General features: G+C 54.5%; 2 protein-coding genes across 6 annotated transcripts in view; one reads left to right on the forward strand and one right to left on the reverse strand.

The window, feature by feature from the left end:
- The window catches only part of LOC117639427 (flotillin-2), a 100,162-nt gene extending 91,374 nt beyond the window's left edge, over window positions 1-8,788 (reverse strand). Inside the window, exon 1 of the mRNA XM_034375060.1 lies at window positions 8,588-8,788. Within this exon, the coding sequence (XP_034230951.1) occupies window positions 8,588-8,636 (49 nt within the window). The 5' untranslated portion in view covers window positions 8,637-8,788. The remainder of the gene's footprint in view (window positions 1-8,587) is intronic.
- Window positions 8,789-8,909: 121 nt separating this feature from the next.
- On the forward strand, window positions 8,910-12,608 carry LOC117639429 (serine/threonine-protein phosphatase 4 catalytic subunit). 5 transcript variants are annotated; one of them, XM_034375064.1, is made up of 7 exons: window positions 8,910-9,174; window positions 9,717-9,886; window positions 9,978-10,130; window positions 10,225-10,398; window positions 10,491-10,617; window positions 10,774-10,966; window positions 11,049-12,608. In XM_034375064.1, exons 2-7 carry the CDS (start codon window positions 9,734-9,736, stop codon window positions 11,176-11,178), a joined length of 930 nt encoding a protein of 309 aa, XP_034230955.1. In that variant the 5' UTR covers window positions 8,910-9,174; window positions 9,717-9,733; the 3' UTR covers window positions 11,179-12,608. The 5 variants fall into 5 exon arrangements, with proteins under 5 accessions (XP_034230955.1, XP_034230956.1, XP_034230960.1 ...); XM_034375065.1 differs by having other exon boundaries at window positions 8,910-9,192; window positions 11,049-11,190; XM_034375069.1 differs by having other exon boundaries at window positions 10,777-10,966; window positions 11,049-11,190.
- The last annotated feature ends 46 nt before the right edge of the window (window positions 12,609-12,654 follow it).

The following is a 12,654-nucleotide window of genomic DNA, read 5'->3' on the forward strand; positions in this document are numbered from 1 at the left end:
TTTGCACAGCGATTGGGGGGAGGGGGCGGTCTTGAAGGCGCGCGTCGTACAGAATTCACCGTCCCAAAACAGCCTGCCTTATTGCCGGCTCGGAAAGGCCGTGCGAAAACGAAACAGGTTGCTAATTAAGGGGACCTACGGCCCATTGTGGGTATCGTCATTCGCCATTATAATTTCGTCCTTGAAAACAGACTGTCTGTAAACATGATCCGTCAACATATCCACGCCTAGAGTACAAACGGCAGGTCCTAAATTAAACCTGGCGCTGAGAAGTAGAGGTATCGTCTGCTAAAAATGTGTCCCCAGCTAGACGGCAGGTGACACGGTCTATCCGCGAGGTTCAAGCTCAATGAGTTCGCCGGCCAAAAGTGTGCTCGGGCCGTTGAGCCGGCGGGTCTGGGAAGTGGGCCGCGAGGTCCACCGCGAGGTCCACCGCGTGCTGGCGGAGCGGCAGGGGCGGAGCCACAGGCCGAGCCGCGCGGTCGCGAAGCCCGCCGGTCTGGAGGTGTGTCTGCAGCGTCTGGAGGACGCGCCGGGACGCGCCGGGACGCGCACGTCGCCCAGATCCAGCCAGACCCGTTACCTGCTTCCTGGCGCGCGTTCCTGGCCGCCGTTATCAGTTATGGGATCCAGTCAAAACAGTGCGAATCGGGGTCAGCGGAGATCAACGCCTCGTCGCTTTTCATCGCCCTGGCTCGCCTTTTTATTTTGGCCGCGGAACTATGCCGAGCGGTTGACGTCACGGAGTCCCGGAAGGCGGCGAAAGGCGCCCCTGCCTTAAAGTGTAGCTCCTCGGGGGGCCGCCCTGGCCGCCCTGGCCGCCCTGGCTAGGCCGGTGCCGTTAATCACATGGCGGCCCGCAGAATCATATCACCTGGCGAGATGTACCCTATCGGGGCTGACCCCCATCTGTCGAATCCGTAAGCGGGGCGGGGCGGGGCGGGGCGGGGCGGGGTGAGGCGGGACGGGCAGGGAAGGGAAGGGTAAGGTGAGGCGGGGCGGGCAGGGCAGGGAAGGGTAAGGGGGGCGGGGCGGGGCGGGGGGCGTACCGGGGCGGGCCGGCGTGGCACTTGGCCGGCAGACACCTGGGCTGCGACGGCCACCAACTCCTCAGTCGCGTCCCTGCTTCCCTGCGCGCAAAAGATCCCGGCACTCGGCCCACTCGGCGGGGAAGGCTTGCGCGCGTCCAAGAGCGTGGCCGTGGCAGCGCGACTCGCGAAGCACGCGAAGCACTAGCTCCAGCAGACCACACGGTGAGTGGTACCCAGCAGTGCTTTCGTCGCCGTGTCTCTCTCGCACCCCTGCGCAACGCCCTGTGAGTGAGACAGGGACACGGCGGTCGAGTCCGCAGTGTCTACAAGCCCTCGTCCCCATCCGCAGATGCTCCCCGGGCGCGCGGCGCGCGCTGTGCCCTGGTGGTGGCGGTGGTGGCCGTGGCCGTGCCCCTGGTCGCGTCCCTGGGGCTGCTCTTCCTCACGGCCGCCCAGCAGCAGTACAAGGAGGCCGTGCTGCCCTTCCGGGAGCACCCCTTCACCGGCAACAAGCCCATCCTGGCCGAGTATGACTTCATCATCGTAAGTGCGACAGGGCTCTCTTTACCGTTCTCGCTCCACTCGCTGGCGGCCCGCGTAAGTGGCATGGCGCTACTTCCTCGGACCGCCACCGCACTGTACAAATTACCGCCCCTCCGTCGACATTGTCGCGCTGGCCGCCAGCGAGTGCGGTTAGCGGATCATGCACTTTTTATGGGGAACTCCCTGGGTGGAATCTTTCTTTATAACTGACATACGGACATTAAAAATTCACTCTGAAAAAAATTCTCAAATTAACTCCTTTAAAAAAAAGATAAAAATGCAGAGCAAATATTTAAGACCTGACGTGAGTGAGATCAAGCAGCAGCTAGCTAAGACCCAAATAAAAATCCAGTTCGCTCGTCTTAAGTGCGTCAAAAATTCAAAGTTTTTTTTGTTGTTTTTTTGCGGTACACACATTCGCGCGGGGCGACTGAATGTTGCGTGCCCTTGCCGGTCGGAGTGGGCCGGAGTCTCCGGCATTCGCAAGCCACCGGAGCCGGGCCCCGGAGCCGCCGGGTCCAGACGAGCGCACGCAACCCTCCCTCCCGACCCTGCACCAGGCCGCCAGGGCCAAGGCAGGTCTTGACGACGCGGCCCTGGCGGGGCCCTGGCGGGGCCCTGGCGGGGCCCTGGCTGGCGGGGCCCTGGCCTGGCGGGGCTCGCCGAGGAACCCGTTAACGAGGGGGAGGAGGCGGGCGGCGGGGATCGCGAGGGGGCAATGCCCCCACGACACCGCGACGTCCGTTACACTCTCAATTTCTTTGCCCATGAGCTGAATGCATCACGCGCCAAAACAGTCGTCCGGCCGATCGGGCAAAAAAGTGATAATAACTGGACGTGGCGGGTGCGACGACCTGTCACCGCCACACGCGAGGGGGGCAAATTGGCTAGCGGAGACGAGTGACACGCATCCGTGTTCCAGGTGGGTGCCGGCTCGGCGGGCAGCGTCCTGGCCAACCGGCTGACCGAGAACCCCGAGTGGAAGGTGCTGCTGCTGGAGGCCGGCGAGGAGGACAGCATCGTGTCCGAGATACCCCTCATCGTGGACGAGTTCCAGCTCACCGGCTACAACTGGGGCTACTCCATGGAGAAGCAGGAGGGCGCGTGCCTGGGCATGGACAACCAGTGCGTAATCGTCGCTCTCGGTCACCGAGGCCCACGACGGCGTGTTGACGGCATGGTGACGGTTGTTGCAGGCGGTGCCCGTGGCCCAGGGGCAAGGTGCTTGGCGGCACCTCCACCATCAACTACATGATCTACACGCGCGGCCAGCGCCGCGACTACGACGAGTGGGCCGAGCTGGGCAACTACGGCTGGTCCTACGACGACGTCCTGCCGCACTTCATGAAGATGGAGAGGAACCTCATCCCCGAGCTCAAGGACTCCAAGTAAGGAATGAAGGGTGCCTCTCTCGCACTCATGGCGAGTCATGGGCCGGAACCCTCCGACACGCGAGCTGATGGCAGGTACCACAACCACAACGGCACGCTGTCCGTGGAGAGGGTGCCCCACAAGACGCCGCTGGTGGACGCCTTCGTGCAGGGCGGCCTGTACCAGGGATACAGCGCCATCGACTACAACGACCCCGACCAGAACAGCCAGGGCTTCTCCAGGATCCAGGCCAACATGCACGGCGGCCGCCGCATCAACGGACCCAACGCCTTCCTGCGCCCCATCAGGTCAGTGCGTGTGACCCCACCTATAGATTCCTCGTTCGGAGCGCAATCCATTGGTGGGATCACACGTTCGGTTTGAGTCCCACTCAGCGGCTCTGGGGCTCAAAACGCGTCTAGAATTTTGGCCGCCTCCACCGGTCTTCTGGCCCACTGTGCAGCGCATGCTCACGTTCTCCTACTTCGCGCAGGAAGCGGCCGAACCTGCACATCGCCATCAAGTGCCGCGTGACGAGGGTCCTCATCGACCCCAACACCATGACGGCCACGGCCATCGAGATGACCAAGAACCGCCAGTGGAGGGTCATCAAGGCCAGGAAAGAGATCATCCTCTCGGCGGGCGCCATCAACTCGCCGCACATCCTGATGCACTCCGGCATCGGCCCCGCCGACCACCTCGCCGAGGTGGGCTACAAGGCCCTCAAGGACCTCAAGGTGGGCTACAACCTGATGGAGCACGTCGCCTCCGCGGGGCTCACCTTCTTCGTCAACCAGTCCATCACGGCGACCCTGGCCGCCGCCACGCACCCCACCACCCTGCTCGCCTACATGCAGGGCAAGGGGCTGGCCACGCTGCCGGGCGCCGTCGAGGGCATCGCCTACATCCACACCAAGTACAACAACGACCTGTACGGCCGGCCCGACATGGAGTTCATCTTCGCGGCGGGCGCCCTGTGCGCCGACGCGGGCAGCACCATCAGGTCGGCGATCTTGCAATCATTTTCTCGACTGACTAACGCAACTCACACGCAGGATGCGCATACCTCCCCATCGCGAGGCGCGCGCGCTTGAGATAAATGTCTGCGGCATTAAAATGCAAAATCATTTCGCATCGCCGGGACGCAATCAGCCTTTATTTTTGCTCGTTTCGGCCGGCGGTGCGGCCGCTTGCTTTTTGCTTCTTTTCCGTCCTTGGCTAACGACAAACCGGCTCCTTGGCAGGAGGGGCATGGGCATCTCGGACGAGACGTACTACAGCCTGTTCGACCGCGGCGACGAGTGCGACGCCTTCACCATCTGGCCCATGATCCTGAACCCGCGGTCGCGGGGCCGCATCCTGCTGCGCGACAACAACCCCTTCCACTGGCCCCTCATGCACGGCAACTACTTCGCGGACGTCACCGACCTCAACGTGAGTACATAGTCGCCCTTTCAGTCTCAAGAAATCGACAAAATTTGAGTGCATGAGAGTTGACTTGTTTCGTTTGGCGTGCAGGTGTGCGTGGAGGGCCTCAAGGCGGCCGTGGAGCTGGTCAAGACGCCGCCCTTCCAGAAGTTCAACGCGACGCTCAACACGCGGCCCGTCAAGGGCTGCGAGAACCTCATCTTCGGCTCGGACGAGTACTTCGAGTGCCTCATCCGCACCATCACCACCACGCTGCACCACCAGTCCGGCACGTGCAAGATGGGCCCCGCCAGCGACCCGGACGCCGTCGTGGACCCCGAGCTGCGCGTGTACGGCGTCAACCGCCTGCGCGTGGCCGACGCCTCCATCATCCCCATCCTGCCGCGCGCGCACACCAACGCCGTGGCCTACATGATCGGCGACAAGGCGGCGACCCTCATCAAGCAGGCCTGGCCGTCCATGACGCCGCCGCCCCCGCCGCCGCTGTCCTCGCCTTACAGTGGGCCGTACTACCGCTGGCGCCTCCCCGGCGAGCCCCTGCCCGTCAGCGGCGCCAGGTGGACCGTCTAGCTCGGCGACGAGCCCCTCCAAGCGGCACCACCCCAACGCGGCGCCTGCCACCGGGACCAGCAGGCAGCCACGCAGATCTCACGGGACCGCCACAGCCTCCCCCTAACGCCAAGACTGACAGGAACTTAGGATTAAGTTTAAATTATTATCGGACCTTATTTATTGGATCTTCGCGACCCGCCTATTTATTCGTCGGAAGGTGGGTCCGCCTTCCGCCCTCGACAGGGTACAGAGCCGAAATAAAAACGACAACCACGCCACGCCGCTGCAGTCACGCCATCCCTCGACAAAACACAGAGAGCACCGCAAACCACCACGCCAAAAATTCGAAAAAAAAAAACACGAAAATAACTTGACAGCTTTGGACGTGCGAAGTACGGCTGGCCAATGGGACGGTCGATCTCCAATCAATGCCGCGGGCGTCGCGGTGCTCAGGCGGAGTGACGTCCTGGCGCCCCGCCCCGCCCCGCCCCGCCCCGCCCCGCGCGTCGCTGGAGGCCGAGCGCCCGACAGGTAGGCAGCCCAACGCGCACGGCGGTCGGCGGGGCGGGCCACTCGTCAGGGGCGTGCCACCACCACACCGCCCCTCGAGGGACGTACTCGCACGCCGGGGACGCAGGACATGCCCTGCAGGGCGTGCTTCGTCCTTTACGGCTGCTTTATAGCGACCCTTGTGCTGCCCGCCCTGCCCGCCCTACTGCCCCACATACTGCGCCAAAAAACAACGAAACGGAAAGTTAAGGCCGGTCAATACACCACACTGTGCGACAGATGTTTTCTATTTACTTGTCGAGGGCGCGGCTGTCTTCCTCCCGAGCACGCGTGGGAGTCCGTCCAGTTTCTCCCATCGTTTTTACGGCCCACAGAAGCGGCCCTTAATTGAACGCAATTGGGCTAATTTCGTTACTGAAGGGCCTACCCGGCACTGTAGGACGCTAAGCGCCGCGGACGGCGGCAAGGAGGCCCGCCAACACAGCAGACTGATTCCGTCGGTCTGTCTCTCTCGCACTCGTGGGGCGTCCCGCGCGGTCCGTGCGGGTGCGAGAGAGACAGAGGCGGGGCGCGGCGCCCCAATTCAAGGCGGGCACGCAGTGCAAGGCGGTAGCGGTGTGGCGGCGTGTGTGCCGAAGCATTAGCGGTGGTGTGCGGGGCACGCAACCGAGGTCCACTTTGGGCCACGCGACGCCGCCGACCCTAGGGCGTGGTGGGGCGCGGCCGGGCAGGGCGCAGCCAGGGCACCGAGGGAGGCCAGGGGATGAATAAATGACCAGGGCCAGGAGTCACGTCGGCACCGACATGCCGGAGGACACGAAGGAGCCGCCGAGGACGCCGCCGCCGTCGCAGACACGAAGGCCGACAGACAGCACTCTCGGCAGCAAAGCAAATTCAACTTTTCGCAGAGTGGAGCGCCGCTTGCCGGCCAGTGGGTGGCAGCCCTTGGCAGGGCTGGACTAGTTGCTGTCCATCCTGGCAGGAATCCTCGCCCCGACATAGAGGGAGGTCGCGGCGGACAGGGGCCCTCTCCCCCTCCCCGTCTCGCACTGCTCTAGGGTTTCAGTCCGCGTCGGAGATCGGGCATCGGGCGCCGCCCCGCCCGCCACACCACACCCCACCCTGCCCGGCCTTTCGAGGATAAGCAGAGAGGCACAATGAACGTGCGTGCCCATAAGTCAGAGATAGCCACTGCTTCGCGCTTCGCGTCGCCAGCAGGCTGACTCCACACAGCACTTCGTTCGCATCGTCGCTGTCTCTCTCTGGAAGGACGCACGAGTGCGAGCGAGACAGAGCGACGACGCCGATGACGCCGGAAGGGGGAAACGCCGCCGCCGTCAGAGCCACGCCGTCGTCTCCTCGTCATCCTTATCGGCCGGCACACTCATAGCCGCGTGACGTCATCGCCCCAGGACACCGCGTGACGTCACAAGTCGCAGACCGACGGGAGCACGGCAGCCCTCGCCCAGCAGGGCAGGCGGCCGCTGGCGGCGCGGTCGAACGGAGGCAAGAGTGGTCAAAACCAACTCGCCGCGCCTGCCCGAGCCGAGACGACCTTGACAAGGGTAATGGCGGCGCGGGGCCCAGGCAGGGAGGGGCCACTTGACCGAACCGAACCAGTGGCATGGTACAGGCGGTACCAGCCAGCCTCGTGGCTAACGCACTGTCGCTATCTCTCTCGCACTCGTGCGGCCTTGGCGTTCCGTAGGGATGGGAGAGAGATCTGGTGCGGCCAGGAAATTTCGGACAGCCATCGGGGGCCACACCCAACACACCCGCCCGCCGGGTTTGCAGTGTCCTGGCGGTCCTGGCGGAAGGGTCTCGGACTGGTGCGCTTCCCCGCGGTCCGTCAACAGCGTGGCTCGGCCCACACAGCGTGACTGGCAGCGACAAGGGCAGTGACAGGCCGCCGCGCTCCCACGGTCCCCCTTCAGGGTCCCCGGCCCATGCCCATCCGGGGACCAGGGAGGCAATTCATTAATGAGTGGCGACAAATGCGAGCAAAACCGCAGGAACCGCCCCTCTCCATGAGTCATGAGGCATGCCTCCGTTGTCTCGCACCCCCGCGGGACGCGCCGTGAGTGCGAGAGAGACAGCTCCGCCGTTCGGATTCGCGCGGCAGGCCGGCGTCACGTCGTGACACGCGCGTCGTGCGTCGTCGGGCACCGCAGTGCAAACGAGGAAACGGGGCGAGGGGTGGTGACTGGCGCGCCAGCAGGGCAGCATGGGGCCGGGCCAGGGCCGCCGGCCAGGCCTAGCCTGGCCGCCAGGCCGGCGCCTCTCTCGCCCCGCCAGTCCTCTCCAGCTTCCTCTCCTCCCCGCGCCCCCGCGTCCGCCAACGCCACCCCCGCCGCGCCTCCACTGCTAGGGAGGGATTGGAGGGAAGCTGGGTGGTGAGCCGGCCGACCAGCGACCACCCTCCAGTCACCCCTCTCCCCCTCCCCTCTCCCTCTCACCCCTTCTGGCATGCACTCCGGCGGGGCAATTAGGGCGAAACGCGGTTCAAGGGGAGAGGCGGAGTGTTGAACCAGTTTCCCACCACAGAGTGGTCAAATATTTAAGCGGTTGAAAGTTTCAAGGGCTGGACTGTTGAATCCACATCCGACAACATGATCCGATTTTTGGAGAAACGTATCATGAGCAATGCAATTTACTGCATTTGACATTGGGCAGCAAATTCGTGTGCCTACCTTGACATGACTATGGGGATGCATACGAAAGTTCCTGCTATGCAGGAGCCACTTGGGTAAAATGTCTGGGACGAAACAAGTTACACATGCAAGTTCATTTCAAGTATTTGTTCTTGCACTTCTGAATTAAAATGTGTGAATAGTACTGCATTTAATAAAACAAATGTTTATATTATCAATCATACTCATGTAAAAAAATTATTTAAACAAACCAATCCAAAGAAAAATAATTAGAGATTATCGAGGGAGAGATGATGTAAAACTGAACTTACTCAAAGGATATTATTGTCATGTGCCAGCGAGTTGGCGGGAAACAGATATCGATTAAATTCATACGACAATCGCGGTGAAAACCACTAAAGGATTGGAATTCGTTCCCTAAATAGCACCGGTATGTTTATTCTGACGCACGAACATGTCACGGAGCGAACATAAACAAACGAAGATAGTGGTTACACCTACCTGAGACGATCAGCGCTTGGTTTGGGCCGACTGTGTAGATATTCCCCATGGTGACGGTAATCCAAAAGTTTCACACAAAACACGACACTAATATCAACAATTCCGGGCGCCGCTGACAAGCACAAAACCGTTCGACTTCAGGAATTGTCAATAAAACAACACTATGAACCAACGTGCGCTGCTACACTATTGGCGACACAGCTAGCAGCCGCCGCTGTGAGTAAACCTTTCCCGTCATGCAGTGGGCGTCGGCGGGTCAACTCCGCCTTATGAAAAATTGCTCAGTAGCGAAATTACCAAACGAAATTCAAACGCACTGAAGCGAATTTTCCGCTTTCAAATCGGTTGAGACAGGTTTAAATTTGATGGTGTCCCGTTCCCGTGAATTTTGACTTGTTGAAGGGTTATTGACGATTTTTAAAAAAGCCAAACTGTAAGGTTGACGCAGTCCGACTTCCGGGTATGACCTCAGCCTTGGCTCGGCGAGCCGGCCTTGTGCGCGCGGAGCATTGTGGGTAGCTTATATGACGGACAAAGCTGTTGTTTAGGGCAAGTGTGAACGCCCGATTTTCTGTGAATATTTGCTGGTAAGCCTCCAATTTAAGGTACCCAAGTGTTCACAACATACAGTTTTAAGTTTAGTGCGACCTTGTGATGTTGGGAGAGTGGACATGATTGTGGTTTGACGGGTCTAGAAGGTGGTGCCGATACGAGCTGCTTGAGCTGAGCTTGGTTGGAAACTGGAGCATTTTCACTATTTCAGGCTCCGTGTAAACAAGTGTTGTTTCCAATTGTACTGTTTCAATGCCATGTAATGGTGGTTGTAGTTGTATCTGTTGTGGAACATAAGTCTTCGCTGTATTGGTATATGTGTCTAAGAGGACTGTTGAAAAACGTTATTTAACTTGTCTTAACCTGCCAAAGTGTTGTCCGTTGTGTTGTGTACATATTCATGTCACTTAAGTTTCATCCACAATTATTTTGATTCTTTATTTTATTTTCAATTGGAATTTTCTTTTTCCTTTTTTTTACCTTTTCATATGTTTAACTTTTATTTGTGAAGGATCTCTGTGGCATGATATCAGTGTAGTGTTTTGAGTGCTCATTTGTGTTTCTCACATTGTTACAGTTCCAACATTTTTAACCATGACCAGTGACTCCAGTGATCTGGATAGGCAAATAGAGCAACTGAAGAAATGCGAAATTATCAAGGAATCAGAAGTTAAAGCACTGTGTGCGAAGGCCAGAGAAATTTTAGTTGAAGAAAGTAATGTCCAAAGAGTTGATTCACCCGTCACTGTAAGTAATGAATTGCCTCATTCAACTTTATCTTTAGCTGTACCTTAATGATTGTCATGATGGCACTTATTTTGACCTTGAATCTTGACAGGTTTGTGGTGACATCCATGGTCAGTTCTATGATCTGAAAGAACTCTTTAAAGTGGGCGGCGATGTTCCAGAAACAAATTATCTATTTATGGGTGATTTTGTGGACAGAGGATTTTACAGTGTTGAAACATTCCTTCTACTCCTTGCTCTAAAAGTAAGTTCTTTTATATTTCTATTTGTGATCTTTGCCACTTCGTGTTTTTGTTTTATTTTTATTAATGTTTGTTTCTCTAAAACAAAATCATTAGGTAAGATATCCAGACCGTATAACCTTAATTAGAGGAAATCATGAATCAAGACAAATCACCCAAGTTTATGGCTTCTATGATGAGTGCTTGCGAAAATATGGGAGTGTTACGGTTTGGAGGTACTGCACAGAAATATTTGATTACTTAAGTTTGTCTGCTGTCATTGATGGAAAGGTAAGAATCTTAATCAATCTTTATCTTAATCATTCTACATTGACGCCACATTTAAAAGCTGACCTCTAATATCTCTAATGTATATATTTCAGATTTTCTGTGTTCATGGAGGCTTGTCACCCTCAATTCAGACCTTAGATCAAATTAGGACCATTGACAGGAAACAAGAGGTTCCCCATGATGGGCCCATGTGTGATTTATTATGGTCTGACCCAGAAGGTAAGCTGCATTTACATTTTATTATTGACCATAGAAGTTTGTTGTTGTATTCTCTCATTCATTCATTGACTTAGATATGTCTATGCATTCTTTAGTTTTCCTTATATGTGATGTAATTTGCAATGCCGTCTAACTGAGTTTGGTTTTTGATTGGAGCAGACACTCAGGGTTGGGGAGTAAGCCCTCGCGGAGCCGGCTACTTGTTCGGCTCCGATGTAGTGATTCAGTTCAATGCTGCCAATGACATTGATATGATTTGTCGAGCCCATCAATTGGTCATGGAAGGCTACAAATGGCACTTTAATGAGACAGTCCTTACTGTTTGGTCAGCACCCAACTACTGCTACAGGTTGGTGTTTCAATACCAAGATTTATTAAGTCCCCAAGATTTTTTTTATCTCAATGCTTATTAATTTTATGTTTTGTTCCAGATGTGGTAATGTTGCCGCCATTTTGGAGCTCAATGAACATCTTCAGCGAGATTTCACAATATTTGAAGCTGCACCTCAAGATTGCAGAGGTATTCCATCAAAGAAACCACAAGCTGATTATTTCCTATGAGATTTAATTTTAATTTATTCTATTAATTGATACTGTAGTATTGCATTGTAATCCATGTGGAATAGGTGTATTTCTTTGGTATCTGTAGGTAGCGACTATAATTGTGGAGATTTCTATGCTCTGCAGTAAGGAACTGGGGCCCTAAATATTTTTTTCTGAAATCAGGTTACTAAATTTTCTCTGAGTTCAGATGTCACCTGCCTACTTGTTTTTTAAACAATCTGTGGGTTTTGGTGTCCCAGTTTCTATGTTTCAATATTTCATCAGTGTTTGTGTTACAATGGTTTTTAGTAAAATTAAATGATTATTAAAATATATGCAATACTGACAGTTATCTAAATGACCAGCAGAACAAGATTTGTGTAATGGGAAATGCCTAATCATAACTAACTTTCAATGTGAAACTTGTACATTTGATGTAAAAGTGACTGAATGACATGTAGTGTTCTAACGGATAGTTGGACAGTTTTAAACACCAAACTCTCTGTGCTTTCTTTCAAGAGGTTACTTTTGAGAGCACTCTGATCAGCTCACTTGAGACACCTGTAGAAAATACATACCAATTAGGGCTCAATAGTCTTCTTTTGTAACTTTTTATATACTTCATAACTTATATATATTTAAATGATTATTCGCCCTTTGTTTGAGGCTGAATTTTGTATGATTCCAGTGTAAAAATGCTGTTTTCTGTTTTCTCCCTTCCGCACTAACTTTGAGGTCATGTGTAAGTTAAATACGTAATGTGTTCAGACAAAGTGCCTACATTTACTTCCACAGAGTTGGTATATTTTGAAGACGGATCCAGTCTCATTTGTTTGTATTTGTACTAACGTTATCTTGTTTCAAGATGCAACTTTGAGATATTATCAAACTTAAATTTTCACTATCTGAAATACTGAAATTGTGGGGATCATTTTTGTTCATAATGCAAAAATGCATTTATAGTTTTTACTTTTCTTCCTTTCATTGTGTACTTTTAACATCATTTCCAAGGTTCATTTCGAACCATTCATGTTCCATTTTAGCAAATGAAATTTGGCACCAAGTTAAGAATTCAAGTTTGGTGCTGGCACCTTACAGTGGACTTTTCTCATAGTTGACCGTTTCATTTCATGTGGAATTTCTATAAGTGCTCTGTTATAGGTAACTTGTGAGGGGATTGGGTAGATTTTCCAATACATGTCAAATTATAATGTCAATTTTTTACTCTGTACGTGTTGTTATCGTTTCCAGTATTATTCAACTAAATTTTCCAGTCGTAAAATTGATTCAGGAAAGCCAACTTAATTATGAAATGTTACCGCACAAGTCACTGCTGGTCCCCTGGATCTTTCCTTACAAGCAACAGACTGAAATTATTGTGTTAAGAGTACACCAGGGCCATAGTGCAAATATGACCTCTTGTTTATAAATAAACTGCCTTAATGCAACTTTTGGTAGTGAACTCAACCCTTCCAACCTTCCCACACTCAAATA

This window comes from Thrips palmi, unplaced genomic scaffold (genome assembly GCF_012932325.1).
Source record: "Thrips palmi isolate BJ-2018 unplaced genomic scaffold, TpBJ-2018v1 HiC_scaffold_11, whole genome shotgun sequence".
NCBI classification, from domain to species: domain Eukaryota; kingdom Metazoa; phylum Arthropoda; class Insecta; order Thysanoptera; family Thripidae; genus Thrips; species Thrips palmi.

Coding starts and splice junctions, on each gene's coding strand:
- LOC117639429 (XM_034375064.1), top strand. CDS start 9,734: ATGACCAGTGACTCCAGTGATCTGGATAGGCAAATAGAGCAACTGAAG. Junction 10,399..10,490: donor CTGCTGTCATTGATGGAAAG/GTAAGAATCTTA, acceptor TATATATTTCAG/ATTTTCTGTGTTCATGGAGG. Junction 10,967..11,048: donor GCACCCAACTACTGCTACAG/GTTGGTGTTTCA, acceptor GTTTTGTTCCAG/ATGTGGTAATGTTGCCGCCA.